Source organism: Stenella coeruleoalba (genome assembly GCF_951394435.1).
Source record: "Stenella coeruleoalba genome assembly, chromosome: 20".
Lineage (NCBI taxonomy): Eukaryota > Metazoa > Chordata > Mammalia > Artiodactyla > Delphinidae > Stenella > Stenella coeruleoalba.
In genome coordinates, this window is record NC_137166.1 from 51,355,131 (window position 1) to 51,369,740 (window position 14,610).

The window sequence follows — 14,610 nt, forward strand, 5'->3', positions numbered from 1 at the left end:
CCTCAAGGGAGTCCTGAAATCTGAGTCAAGAATCCCATCCTCTTTGGCCAGACGCTGTGCTCCTGCCTGGGTTGGAGACCAGTCTTGGGTCTGCATACCTTCTGATTCTTTCATCCCTGACTTACCCAAAGCCAGATTTAGAGGCTCTGTGAATTCAGGGGCAGAGAGTGGTTGGCAAGGGGCACAATACCTGCAGCTTTCTGCAAGCCCACAGGGCACCCTTACGCCAGCTGACTTCCAGTAAATCAACCCCATTGTTACCGAGTCCAAGCTCGCTGCATGACAGGCCAATAAATTGGGAGATGAGGTGTTGAGGAAAGGAACAGTGACTTTATTCAGAAAGCCGGGTGTTTGAGAAGAGGGCAGATTAGTGTCCTAGAGTACCATCTTATGGGGCCTGGATGCTAGTTTCTTTTATAGAACAGAGAGGGGGAGGATGTGACGAAGTAAAGTAAAAAGGCCATAAGTCTTGCAAAACATCTCCTGGCTTGGCCAGCATCGGGGAGGGGTGTGTTAATTTCTTCTTTCTTGCAGTCCTTCATGGGTGCGTGGGCAGGATGTTTCCCTGTGAGCTGAACAAAGGCACTTTGGTTTAACATTCAGTCAGAGGGGCAGAGTTCCCCATGCAGACCATCATGTATGCTTATAGCTATAGATAGCATCCTTTTAGTGATTATAGTAACAAAAGCAAGGGAAAGCAAAAGTTAACATAAAAGAAACATCCAACATGGAGTCAGATTTTGTTCTTCCCTGTTACACCATCACTCCCCAGCAGCCCAGCTGCAGAGGAGGAAACTTCCTTAACTGGGTAAAGCAACAGGAACTTGGAGCCAAGATGTGCATGTCTACCTTTGGCAGTTTTGAGCTTAAAAAAAAAAAAATGGTGTCCCTAGATCTCTGCAGAGCCTTGCTCCTTAAGCTGCAGCATTCAGCAGCATCCCTTCCCCCACCCCTCCCATGTTTTAGCATATCTGTGGTTTTTCAGGGGCTGAAATGTTGGGTAAAGTTCCGCTTGTCACACAAACTGCCCCAGCTACAGAGAGTTTGTCGTCCATCAACCTTTCTAGCAGTGGTGAGGTGTTGGGCTGCTGGTTTTACCTTTGTTAGTTTCTTTGCCAAGCTAATCTGGAATTCCAGAATCCCAAGCCCTCTGGAAGGTCCCCACAGGGTTCTTTACAGGCATTAGAGCTGACCCTCTCCGGAAAAAATCCCTCCTCTGGAATCACGCCAGAAACACAGAAGGGAAGTTGGTGAGTGCTTGCTATAGCACGACCACGAGTTCCTTCTGTCCTGATGACCCAGGGAAGAGAAATAGCTCTTCTCAAAAAGACCAGGATGGTCAATGCTGGAACAGGGAGTTCCCTGTTCCTGGTGGGGCAGTGATCTAGAAGTACTCTGGATATGGGCTGGGAAGAACAGGTGGGCACTGTGCATTCTAGAACTTCCATGAGCTTCTGCAGATGTTGCCAGCCATCATGAAAAGATCTTCCATTGGTTCTAGAATGTTCTGGCAGTTGCAGAAAGCCAGCCCCCCTTTTTCTCCAAGTCTAGCCAACTAGAACCACTCTAGAAATGGGTGTCCACCAGCTGCAGGACCACCAGCTTCTCCAGAAGCTGCTGGGCTTCCAGAGATACATAACACTGGCCCTAGGTTGATCAGACTGTTTCAGAAAGTCTCCCTGCTGCTCAGTGCTCAGCCAACATCTGGAGTGGAGTCAAGTCTGCATTAATGCCCACCCACTCAGGCAGGAAGGCGGCCTTGGGTTTAAAGATATTCAGGAAGCTGGAGTTAGGCAGGGTAAAGTTGGCCAGGTAGACGGTGTCTCCACCAGCCAGGTAGGCGGCCCAGAAGCCAAAGGTGCCAATAGTCATGATGGTGTGGTTGCATTGTGTGAGCAGCGCAAAGTCCTTGCTGGGGACATCTTCTTGCCCATCGCCAGTGAAGGTCACATCCCCCCGGGAGGTGTCGATGTTTTCCCGGCACCACTCCATGCCGTTGCTGGTGACCACAAAGATCGGGGCTTCATGCCGGGCCCGGAACCAGTCCATAGCCTGCTGGAGGTAAGCGCGATCACCCACTACACCCTTCCAGTGATAGGGCATCACCTTCACGTAGTCCCCACGGCGCACGTGGACACCCACGAAAGTGCTCGGGCGGTCCCCCGTGCGGCTGAGCCGGAGCTGACTCAGTAAACTCTGGGCCTCTCGCCGAAGGTGGTCGTGCAGTGTGAACTCACTGCGGATCTGTTCCCGGAGATGATGGAAGAAAGTCCAGGAGCAGGGGAAACCTCTGAGCTTCAGCCAGGGCTCCTTCAGTTGGGCGTACTCCTCCGACATCCAGTCGTGAAGCTCCAGCTCCCGCCAAGGTGTACGGCTGTTCACCTCAGGCGCCAGCACGGGCAGGGTGATGCGGAACACGGGGGCCAGGGTGGCGTGCATGGCAGGCTGGATGAAGGCCTGGCGGCCGTTGAGCTGGGCCAGGGCCAGCAGCGTGGCGTACTGCCCCATCTGGTTCCCAAGCCGGCCGTTTGGGTAGATAGTCCAGGTTCCTGAGAGGGAAGCAGGATGCTTGGGACAGGAAAAAGGGGCGTTGGGGTTTATGGGTGTGCCCGACAGGCAGATGATGGCCACAGGGGATGTCACTGGGTTACGGTCTGGACATAGGGCAGACAGGCCTAAGCCATTGTGAAAGAGGTCTTGGCGGATGTGGAAGAAGAAGATTGAGGTAAAAACACAGGTTAGCAGGAAGGTCAGACAGAGGTGACGGAGCCTGGGTGCCCACATGGCTGCAAGGGAAGAAAAGTGAATTACGAGATACTCGAAGCTTGAGAATGAATGTCAAGGAGGAGAGGCCTGAGAGAAAGGAAACTCTAGGTTTGGAGACCTGGGTCTGAGGGAAAAGGGGATCAGGGCTCCTGGATCTGAATTAGGAGAAGCTAAGGGCTTGGAATCGCGGCGGATGGAAGATGGTGAAAATTAGTGGTTTCCAAAATAGCAATGGTCCAGGACCCACCACCTTGTCCTCACATCTTGGAATTTCACTCTCCCAGGCTGTAAGGTCCACTGACGTTGGACAGTGTTCCCCCAACTTCTTTCTCAGTGAACCTGTGTGTGAGGGGCAGAGTCCACCAGGGAGGTGGCAGGAAGCAACGGGCCAAGTAGAACATGAGAGGCTGGAGGTCCAGGCCTGGATGGGGGATCTTGTTTCCTGGAGAAGCAGGAGTTGGGGGTCGGGGTGGAGGAGACTCCTGGGGGTCATAGGGGGTTAGAGGTTGGGGGAGCGCCTCCTGGGACTGAAGGCCCGATTCCTGGGTCCGAGGCATCTGCATTTCTCACTTACCTGAGCTCCACAGTCAGCTTGGCGTGAACGGAGCGTTCCGGCCCCAAGTGCAGCCCACATCCGGCGGCCCCCGGAACCCTGGACTCCAGGTTCCCAGGCCCGACAGCCCTCCCCCTCCACGCCGCCTCCCCCGACTGGCTGCGAGGGCTCGGGAAGCGGAGGTGGGAGAGGGGACGCGGTCCGGAGGATCCCAGCCCCGCCCCTCCCCGGCCGGCAGGTAGCTCGGAGGCGGAGCCCCGCCCCTTCCCTGGCGCCGAGCCCCAGCTCCCAGTTCTAGGGCCGCAGCCCCCGCCGTCTGCCCTCCCCCGGACCAGGAGACCCACGCCCCAGCCCCCCTCCTGCCTGACATCGGCCAGCGAGGGGCAGCCTACCTGGCCTCCTAGCAGCCCATCCTTCCGTGGACACCGTGATCTAGCGCCCAGCTGCAATGCTGGACTTCGACCTCTCCCTCTTCCCCTCCAGTTTCTGGGTTCACCATCCGCCCTGTGTACCAGGATGCGCCGAGTCCGGCCACGGCCCAGCGGCTTCCGCCCCCTGTCGCGTCCTCCCGTGGAGATGCAGAACCTGTTAACCTGGCTGCTCCATGGGCGGGTGCAAAGCCTCCGCCGGCTCTGAGTCCCGGCGTGAGAGCCTCTGGCGGGAACGTGTCCCCGCGCCCACCAGGGGCCGCCGATCCCCTCTCCGCCCCACCCACCCTCAAATTCGAGAGTCCCGGCTCCCAGTCTCTCCGTCTGAGCAAAGCCTAGCGTCCGGCACCTGACGGTGAAGGGAACGTCCCGCCTCTCCCGAGAACAGGAACAGAGAAAGCAGAAGTGGAAGAGAAACTCTCTTCCACAGAGGCCGAGGCAGACCCGGCTAGGAGCAAAAGCCTCCCTCTTTTGCAGACCTGAGGCGGCTTCCCTCCACCGAGGCTTTTTCCCGCCAACCCCCAGCCTGGCCCGAGCGGTCTGACCATTACCATTCAAGAAAGCAAAGACCCAGGAATTGGACTTGACTCTCTAGAGATCCGATCATAATTTCTCCAGACCCAGGATTCCCAGCCCCCAGCCCCCTCCTCAGAATGAGAAGTCCGGGCCTCCAGTCACCTGCCTCCTTCAGATCTGGTGTTCAGACTCTTGCACGTTTAGGTTCCAGGAAATTGCCCAACCCCTCATTCCCTTTGGGATCTTGGGTCTAACTTCTCCCTCCTGAGCCTGCGTCAGTTGTCAACTCTGAGTCAAAGATTCTCACCCTCCCCCCACTTCCCCAGGCTATTCTGAGGGCACCGGTCTGATCTTGGTTAGCTTCTCTGGTGAAAGAAACATCAGGATTGCATCAGGGTCCAGGAGGAGGAGGCTGGGATGTTTGGTGTGTGAGTGCCTGGGCTGGGATTTGTGGGCAGGTTGGTCTGAAGCTCCCACACCAGGACTCCTGTGTCCTTGAGGAGAACGCTTGGGTCATGCAGCACTTGCTGCTTTCTTAATGACCAAGGAACCTCAGTGTCTGACCCCCAGAAACCCAGAAAGTCAGGTGAGATGCAGAAATGCCAGAGGAACCTCAGTGTCTGACCCCCAGAAACCCAGAAAGTCAGGTGAGATGCAGAAACGCCAGTTGTGGGACACCATCTGCATCAGTCAGGCAGAGAGGTGGATCCCAGCCCCCTTCCTGCTCAGACTCAGGAGTCCAGGCCTCCAGCCCCCTCCTCCCTCAGACCCAAGAGCCTGAACCCCCAGCCTCCTGCTTCTTCAGACCCACAAGTCTGAAACCCCAGCTCCCTCCTGCCTCAGACCAAACGGTCTGGGCCCCCAGCCCCTTTCACTCAGGTCCCACTTCATCACATTTCTATCCCCCTGATGCCTCAGACCCAGGAGCCCAGGGCCTCAGCTGGAAGGACCCCTGATTGCATCATCCGATCAGGCTGACCTGGCCACCGTGGAATTCTAGCATCTGCCATGTGGGTCAAATATCAAGGGTCAAGCGTCGGGAAGGTGATTGGGCGGGTCTGTCTGGGTATAAATTCTGGAGTATCTGCATTCTTCCCAAGAGATTTGGGTGTCCTGTCAGCTGTAAATCTACGTGCAAGAGGACCCAGGCATTTCAGCTACCAGAGAAGCCATCGTGAATCTGCTCTCCCCGACAACCAGGCTCCGAAACAGAATCTAGACCATTCAGGTCTTCAAAGCCCAGACCCCATACCTCACTTGAAGACGTGAACCGTTGATGGGCTGGGACAAGACCAAACTCGAGCACCTGGGACTGTGGGTCCCTGTGCTAGCTGTCCTGCTGGGACCCTGCCAGGCACATCCCATTCCTGACTCCAGCCCCCTCCTCCAATTTGGGGGCCAAGTCCGCCAGCGATACCTCTACACGGATGACGCCCAGGAGACGGAGGCCCACCTGGAGATCAGGGCTGATGGCACAGTGGTGGGGACGGCCCGCCGGAGCCCCGAAAGTGAGTGTAGGGGTAGGGCCTGGTCCTGAGGGAGGAGAGAATTGGGGGCTGGCCTCCTGGGTCTGAGGGAGGAGAGGGATGGGCAAAGGCCTTCTGAGTCCCTGATCACTTTCTCCTCTCAGGTCTTCTGGAGCTGAAAGCCCTAAAGCCAGGGGTCATTCAAATCTTGGGAGTTAAAACATCCAGGTTCCTGTGCCAGGGGCCAGAGGGGAGGCTGTATGGATCGGTGAGTTTCCAGGACCCCTGTCCCTGTGCTCCACCCTTCCACTCCCCACCCTCACAGGCTGGGGGACCATGTTTTGCACCTTTGACCTTGGCCAGGCTTGGCTCAATGCTCTCTGCATGCCCCGACCTCGCCACAATCCCTGGAGGGGGCAGCTGTTGTCATCCATGTTCACAAGAAGAGGAAACTGAGGCTCAGGCAGGGCCACCACCGGCCCCAAGTCACAAAACCTGTGAATGACAGAATGACCTGGGAGACCGAGTCTTGTGACTCGTAACCCATGCTGACCACACAGCCTCCTACAGACCTGACTCATGCTGGGTGCAGGGTCACTCTGGGAATCGATGGCCTGTAAAGTGAACATGACCTTGGGTGCTAGCCAGATGCCCCTGCCAGGCCTTAGAGAGCCTCCACTGATCCCTGGGCTGGAATATTCTTCTCTGTGAAGTGAGGGCAAGGAGGTGAGCCTGGCGGGACTGCCTAGGGGTAAAGGAAGAGCCTGCTTCTGTGGTTTTGAGGAAGGGGCTGGGGACCTGGACTCTGCATCTGAGGAAGGAGTGGGTTCCCCGGCTAGCATCCTGCTAGCCCGGCTAGCATCCCCGGTTCCCCGGCTAGCATCCACATCCTGCTGGAGGACAGGACTCTGTGGTCTGAAAGAAGAGAGAGCTGGGGGCCTGCACCCCTGAGTGTGGGAGAGGATGGAGCTGGGGTTCCTGCAGGAGGAAGGTGTAGAGGAATCCCACGTCTCTGATCTTTGTTCTCATCCCCTCAGCTCCACTTCAACCCCCAGGCCTGCAGCTTCCGGGAGCTGCTTCTTGAGGATGGATACAACGTTTACCAGTCTGAGGCTCTTGGCATTCCCCTCCGCCTGCCCCCGCACCGCTCCTCCAACTGGGACCTGGCCCCCCGGGGACCTGCTCGCTTCCTGCCGCTGCCAGGCTTCCTCCCGCCACCCCTGGAGCCTCCAGGGATCTTGGCCCCCGAGCCTCCCAACGTAGGTTCCTCGGACCCCTTGAGCATGGTGGGACCTTCACATGGCCGAAGCCCCAGCTACACTTCCTGAAGCCACAGGCTGTTTATTACTGAGTCTCCTCTTTATTTATTGTATTATTTATCTTATTTATTTTCTTTTTTTTCTTACTTGAAATAATAAAGAGTCTGAGAGGAGGATCAGAGTGAGCACACGTGTTTGAGGGAGGAAATGGGGTCAGCTTCCTTGTCTCCCCTTGCCCCCCCCGCATTGCCACAAGGCTGTGGGAAAGTCCCAGCCTTTCTGCCCCCCCTCCCCTGGCCAGCCCTCAGATTTCTGCTCCACTAAGTTGTTCCCAGGGACTCTGGACTATCCCTGCCCTTTGACAGGACAGGACTTGTTATTCTCCCCCTCCCCCTCCCCCTGTCCCCAACCTTGTGTTAGTGTTGTGGAACTATTTCTCTGAGGTAACTCAATAACGGGGGACATTTTTAAAAAATGACACAGCAGACCCACAGCCTCATGGGAAATGTAGTTTTCTGGGTTCATTTAGCACTAGGAATGGAAAGACATCTTGGTCCTCAGTGCTGGGGCAAGGACTCTTGGATTCTGGGGGTGTAGTTGGTTCTAGGAACACACTCTTGGGTCCTGAGGGATCAGTGGGCTGGGCACCTGGACACCTGGATCCTGGAGAACAGGGGAATAAGAACCTGGGCACGCTGGTCTGAGAGAGGAGGGGCTGAAGATTGGGAGTCCTGGGTCTCAGGAAAAGGACCTGAGAATCTGAATGCTTCCATCCAGGTGCTTATGGACTTTGGAGTGTAATGACTGTCACAGAATCCAGTCTCAGTGAGCACGTTGCCCATCTTCCTCCCTTTCCACAACTTAGATCTCAATATTGCTGTGCAAGTTATTTCCTGGTTAGGAAAGATTTGAAGTCAAAGATTTAGACTACATTTCACAGGGGTGGGTCAGCTTTGGCTGGACCCCAGGTGTCTGACTGACCACTGCAGCCTCACAGGAGTTGTGGCCTCAAGCCCTTGATCTAAATTCCAAGGTCCAAGTGAGAGGAACATCTCAGTCAAAAGGAATATAAGTGTGGGTCCCAGAAGGTCATGGGAGGGATTCAATGCCTGGAGAAAATGAAGGTCTGTGTCTTGTAGAAAATACAGTTTCCCACTCCGATGGAACCAGACTGGCTCAGTCAAGGGAGAGTTCTCACTGGAAACAGAATCTGAAATGCCACAAGGGGGCGGGGACCCAGAAAGAGGGAATCAGACAGGGAACCCGCAAAATGTGTTCAAACGAGCACCTGTCACTCAGTCTGAGCACTTTGAGCCCCCAACTTGTAGTGCCTCCTTTCTGGTAGAAGCAGGTTAGTGTCCCCTTGTCCAAAGACCATCCTCTGAGGTTGCTGCCTGACACAGGGCTGCCGATCTTCCTCAGGATCCACCTCCTTATCTCCAAATGCTTCTAGACTTGACTCCTGGCAGCCTCCACTGGGTGAGGTACAAAGCGTGATCAGTGAGGGACTATGACACGCACCAAAAGAATTGCAAGATCTTCCCCTTGAAATTGACAGCAAACTGGGCAGCCAGTCTGGGAAGGGGAGCTGGTAGATGAATTGATTGACAGAGAGTCCAGATTCCAGGGTGAGCTCTAGGGGCTGGGGGGTGGCCCTAGTTTGCTCTTTCGTTGGCCGGAACCTGCACCCCAAGTGGTCTAAACTTGAGATGCTGTAGAGTGGCTGTTCTCAAAGCGTGGCCCCAAACCACCAGCATTAGCACCACCCGGGAACTTGTTAGAAATGCACGTTCGGGAGCCCAGACCTATTGAATCCAAAATTCTGGGAGAAAGGCTAATTCATAGGGCCAGAAATCAGATTAGTGGCTGCCACCAACTGGTGGGAGAATGGAATGAGGATTTATTAGTTTCCTAGGGCTGCGGTAAGAAAGTACCGCAAACTACAGGGCTGAAAATAACAGAAGTTTGTTCTCTCACAGTTCTAGAGGCTAGAAGTCTGAAATCAAGGTGTCACCAGGGCAATGCCCTCTCTAAAGGCTCTAGGGGAAGATCCTTCCTTGCTTCTTCCCAGCTTCTGGTGGTTGCTGACAATCCTTGGCATCCCTCGGCTTTAGACACAACTCTCCTATCTCTGCTTCCATCTTCACATGGCCTTCTCCCCAGTGTCTGTTTCTTCTTACGAGGGTACCACTCTAACCCAGTATGACCTCACATTAACTTGATAAAGACCCTATTTCCAAATATGGCCACATTCACTGGTTCCAGGGGACAGGCATTTCCAGGAGATGCTATTTAACTCAGTACACATCTCTATATGCAGTTGCCACAAGCCATCTTCTCTTGCTCACATGTAAGTAATTGAGGAATTTGTTTGGTAGGGAGTGGGGTGGCCAGGATAACTTTCTTAGCCTCATCATTCTCATAGTTCACTCTCTGCTGTTTCCATACAGTATGAAAAAATACGACCTCTCAGCATAGCCACATTGCCAATATTTCAGAGAGAGATATACCTCCTCTGTTTACTTCCCCCCTGCCCCCCAGTACCTGAACCTTTTCTCTCCTTTACCCCCAGAGTTCCTGCCACAATCAATCTGGGTTTTGCTTCCATTCGTTTTCACAAGAATAGAGCTTTGTCCAACCACTAAAAAGAAAGGATAATTCTGTAACGTGATAGATGCTAATTATCACTACAATACCAATCATATTACAATATATAAATGTATCAAATTAACATGTTGTATACCTTAAATTTATACAATATTATCTGTCAATAGATTTCAATAATAATTTTTTTTAAGTATGGAGTTTTGCTCTTCCAAAAGAGAGATTCCGTTGAGTAATTCTGAGACCTCTGAGGACCCAGACCACCCCAGCACGCCCCAACTACTAATGGGAGCCTGTGGAGCTTCCCACACACAAACACACACACAATTTTTAAAATATTTATTTATTATTATTATTTTTTTTTGGCTGCTTTGGGTCTCAGTTGCAGCATGTGGGATCTCTCATTGCGGTGCGTGGGCTCTTTGTTGCGGCGTGCAGGCTTCTCTCTCTAGTTGTGTCGCGTGGGCTCCAGAGTGCATGGGCTCAGTGGTTGCGGTGCCTGGGCTTAGTTGCCTCAAAGCATGTGGGATCTTAGATCCCCAACCAGGGATCGAACCAGCATGCCCTGTGTTGCAAGACGGATTCTTAACCACTGGGCCACAAGGGAAGTCCCACTCCCCCAATACACATACACACACACACACACACACACACAAACACACACACACACACACACACACACACCATTTTGCTGTTGTTCTCAGATTATCTCATCAAGTCCTCAGCTATGAGGGCAACCTCTCTCTAGAGGTGAGGACTGGTGGGAAGTTTCCAATCTTCATAGCACTTTTTTTTTTTTTTTGCGGTACACAGGCCTCTCACTGCTGTGGCCTCTCCCGCTGCGGAGCACAGGCTCCTGACGCGCAGGCTCAGAGGCCATGGCCCACGGGCCCAGCGGCTCCGCAGCATGTGGGATCCTCCCGGACCGGGGCACGAACCCGCGTCCCCCACATCGGCAGGCAGACCCTCAACGACTGCGCCACCAGGGAAGCCCCATAACACTTTTGCTCGTTTCCTTTTCTTCCTGTACTGGCCCTGGTTTGGCCTCACCCACTCATATTTCAGGGTTCATGGGGCTCCACTGTCTGCTGGTTTTGTAAAGCATTGTTTGTGAGCTTCTACTATCCAACTGGCTCTCCCGGGGCGGGGGCGGGGGGGGGAGGCGTGGAATTTGGGAAGATTAAGAAACTCTGCTGCCTAAATTGAATCTAATCACAAGGAAACATCAAACAAATTCCAGTCGACGACCGACAACCGTCTGCAAAACAACTGGCCTCGACTCTTGGAAAATGTCAAGGTCAAGCAAAAGATGGGGAAACTATGTATATGAACAGAGACCAGAGTCCGCACAAGGAAATGCAGTTCGTTGAGTAATCCAGGTGATATCCCGGATATTAACAAGACACGATGAAATTTGAATGAGTTCTGAACTTTAGATAGCAGTCATTTATCCATGTTAAAATTTTCTGGGTTTGATCTCTGTACTGCGGTTATTAAACAGAATGTCCTTGTTCTTAGCAAATACACACTGAAGTATTTCGGGACAAAGGGGCATGGTATCTCCAATGTTTTCTCAAATATTTCTGGAAAGGTAAATACATAATAATATATAGACATAGAGGGTGAATGAGAAAGCAAAAGGGGGCGGGAATAGCGATAATCGGGGAGCCCAGTTAGTTAAGGTTATATGGAGTTCTTTGTACAAATCTCTTTTTTAAAAAAATTAATTAATTTATTTATTTTTATTTTTGGCTGTGTTGGGTCTTTGTTGCTGCGCGCAGGCTTTCTCTATTTGTGGCGAGCGGGGGCTACTCTTCGTTGCGGTGCGTGGGCTTCTCATGTGGTGGCTTCTCTTGTTGTGGAGCACGGGCTCTAGGCGCACGGGCTTCAGTAGTTGTGGCACACGGGCTTAGTTGCTCCGCGGCATGTGGGATCTTCGCGGACCAGGGATCGAATCCGTGTCCCCTACATTGGCAGGCAGATTCTTAACCACTGCGCCACCAGGGAAATCCCTACAAGTCTTTTTTTAAATTGAGGTATAGTTGATGTACAATATTATATAAGTTGCAGGTGTACACCATAGTCATTTATCATTATAAAATATTAACTGTATTCCCTGTGTTATACAATATATCCTTGTAGCTTATATATTGTATACATAGTAGTTTGTACCCCTTAATCCCCTGCACCTATCTTGCTCTTTGTATGAGTCTTGAAACTTTCCATAAGTTCAAAATTATATCAGGTAAAAGTTACTCCTACCCCAAAGAAATCCATGCTACAGCCCCTATTGCTATCTTGCTTCTTTCCAAACATCCTTCAAAATGCATCAATGAGCTTCTAAGAAGAAAGAGAAATCTCCAGGTTCTCTCCCCATCCCACCCATGAAAGAAAGAAAGAAAGATTGAAAGGAGGGAAGGAAGGAAGGGAGAAAGAGAAAAGAAAAAAGAAAGAAAGAAGGAAGGGAGAAAGAAAGAAAGAGAAAAGAAAGGAAGGAAAGAAGGAAGGAACGAAGACAAAAAGGGAGGAAGGAAGAGAGAGGGAGAAAGAGAGAAAAGAAAGAGAAAGAGGGCTTCCCTGGTGGCACAGTGGTTGAGAATCCGCCTGCCGATGCAGGGAACGCGGGTTCGTGCCCCGGTCCGGGAGGATCCCACATGCTGCGGAGCGGCTGGGCCCGTGAGCCATGGCTGCTGGGCCTGCGCGTCCGGGGCCTGTGCCCCGCAACGGGAGAGGCCACAACAGTGAGAGGCCCGCGTACTGCAAAAAAAAAAAAAAGAAGAAGAAGAAGAAGAAAGAGAAAGAAAGAAAGGGAGAAAGAAAAGGAAGGAAGAGAGAAAGGAAGAAAGGAAGGAATAAAGGGGGTGGGAGGGAGGGAGGGAGGGAGGAAGGAAGAAAGAAAGGAAGAAAAGGAAAGGAAAGACGGTGAAAGCAAAGGTGAGAGAAAAGGAGGAGACAGAAGGGGAAAAAAATCATAAGGAATAAGTGAAACTCCAAGTGGAAAGTGTGAATCACCACGCGGCTTCCTGGAATATGCTGATTCTGTGATAGGGACAATTTTCAAGGCGAAGCTTAAAGGGCCACAACTTCAATGAAAGCCTGGTGTTTGAAATCCCACCAACCCACATACAGTGGAATGTTATTCAACCTTGAAAAGGAAGGAAATTCTGAAGCATGTTAACATGGATGTATCTTGAAAACATTTTGCTAAATGAAAGAAGCCAGACACACGAGGATAGATACTGTATGATTCCACTGATAAAAGGTACCTAGGGAGGGGCTTCCCTGGTGACGCAGTGGTTGAGAGTCCGCCTGCTGATGCAGGGGACACGGGTTCGTGCACCTGTCTGGGAGGATCCCACATGCCACGGAGCGGCTGGGCCCGTGAGCCATGGCCGCTGAGCCTGCGCGTCCGGAGCCTGTGCTCCGCAACGGGAGAGGCCACAGCGGTGAGAGGCCCGCGTATCGCAAAAAAAAAAAAAAAAAAAGAGGTACCTAGGTTAGGCAAATTCATAGAAACAGGAAGTAGAATGGTGGTGGCCAGAGGAAGGGGGGAATGAGGAGTTATTGTTTCATGGGTACAGAGTTCCAGAGTGAGGTGATGAAAAACTTCTGGAGATGGGTGATGGGGGTAGTTTCATAACAATGTGCATGGACTTAATGCCCCTTAATGCCCCTTGTAAGCAGTTAAAATGGTCAGCTTTACATTACGTGTATGTCGTCACTTTTTTTTTTTTTTTTTGCCATACCGCACAGCTTGTGGGTTCTCAGTTCCCCAACCAGGGATTGAACCTGGGCCATGGCAGTGAAAGCCTGGAATCCTAAGCACTAGGCCACCAGGGAACTCCCATCACAATGTTTTTTAAAAATCCACCAAACTACACTAAGAAAAGTTCAAGGAGATTTTCCTGTTTCCATTTGGGGTCTCAGTGGAAGAAACATGGTTCTCTGTTGAAAACTGTGTCGCCACCAGGCCAGTCTCACATGGAAGGGGTTTAAAATCAAACTCAGTGGTGGAGGCACTCCCAAGATGAGAAATTAATAGTATCGATATTGGGCTAGGGATAGCTCTAGGGCTTCTGGCTAAAGCAAAGCAAAGCAAAGCAAAGCTTCTCTGGATAGATGCTGCTCAACTACATCATAGAAGAAGTCTTGAAAGAGCTCATAATCCAATGTCACCAAATACACAAGGGAACTAGGCGCATGGTAGATGCCAGCAAATGTATTGAATGACAAGGCTAGAGAGGCTCGCCCCACCCCGTCTTGCAATAACTTTAAAGGGTAGAGCCGTGAGAAGAAAATGACTGTTCAAGATCTTTTTTATAAAATTATTATCTAATACATACAAAATGCAATTTACCATCTGAACCATTTTCAAGTGTACAGTTCATTAGTATTGAGTGTATTACCATTATGATGCAACCAATCCCCAGAACTTTTTCATCTTGCAAAACTGAACCTCTGTATCCATTAAACAATGACTCCCCATTCCCCCCTCCTCCAAGCCCCCGGCCACCACCATTCTACTTCCTGCTTCTATGAATTTTACTACTTTAGATACTTAGTATAAGTGGAAACACACAGTACTTATTTTCTGATTGGCTTCTTTCACTTAGCAAGATGTTTTCAAGGTTCACCAGTGTTGTAGCAGATGTCAGAATTTCCTTCCTTTTCGGCTGAATAATATGCCATTGTATGAATAGACCACATTTTGTTTATCCGTTCACCTATCAATGGGATTTAGGTTGCTTCCACATTTTGGCTATTGTGAAAAGTGCTGCTGTGAACATGAATGTACAAAGATCTCTTTAAAAAAAAACCCTGATATCCAGAATTGTATTGCTGGATCATATGGTAATTCAATTTTTAATCTTTTGAGGAATTGCCTGTGATGGTTAATTTTATGGCTCAACCTGACTGGACTAAAGGATGCCCAGATAGCTGGTAAAACATTATTTCTGGCTGTGTCTGTGAGGGTATTTCTGGAAGGGATTAGCATTTGATTCAGTAGACTGAGTAAA

The 14,610-nt window shown here is 51.4% G+C and overlaps 2 protein-coding genes across 3 annotated transcripts; one reads left to right on the top strand and one right to left on the bottom strand.

Moving 5' to 3' along the window:
• Positions 1–319: 319 nt before the first annotated feature.
• FUT1 (fucosyltransferase 1 (H blood group)) lies at positions 320–3,217 on the bottom strand. 2 transcript variants are annotated; one of them, XR_013825320.1, is made up of 3 exons: positions 3,014–3,217; positions 1,099–2,786; positions 537–572 (listed from the first exon to the last, which is right to left on the bottom strand). XR_013825320.1 is itself a non-coding variant. In XM_079907784.1 (2 exons), the coding sequence occupies exon 2, from the start codon at positions 2,782–2,784 to the stop codon at positions 1,687–1,689; it is 1,098 nt and encodes a 365-aa protein (XP_079763910.1). In that variant the 5' UTR covers positions 2,785–2,786; positions 3,014–3,217; the 3' UTR covers positions 320–1,686. The 2 variants fall into 2 exon arrangements, 1 of the variants encoding a protein (XP_079763910.1); XM_079907784.1 differs by having other exon boundaries at positions 320–2,786.
• Positions 3,218–5,539: 2,322 nt separating this feature from the next.
• Positions 5,540–7,139, top strand: FGF21 (fibroblast growth factor 21; the record flags this gene model as incomplete). The annotated part of the gene is made up of 3 exons (XM_079908105.1): positions 5,540–5,771; positions 5,894–5,997; positions 6,767–7,139. 3 exons carry the CDS (start codon positions 5,540–5,542, stop codon positions 7,055–7,057), a joined length of 627 nt encoding a protein of 208 aa, XP_079764231.1. The 3' UTR covers positions 7,058–7,139.
• Positions 7,140–14,610: the final 7,471 nt, after the last annotated feature.

Excerpts from the sequence above, each read along its gene's own strand:
- FUT1 (XM_079907784.1), bottom strand. The coding sequence starts at position 2,784 with ATGTGGGCACCCAGGCTCCGTCACCTCTGTCTGACCTTCCTGCTAACC.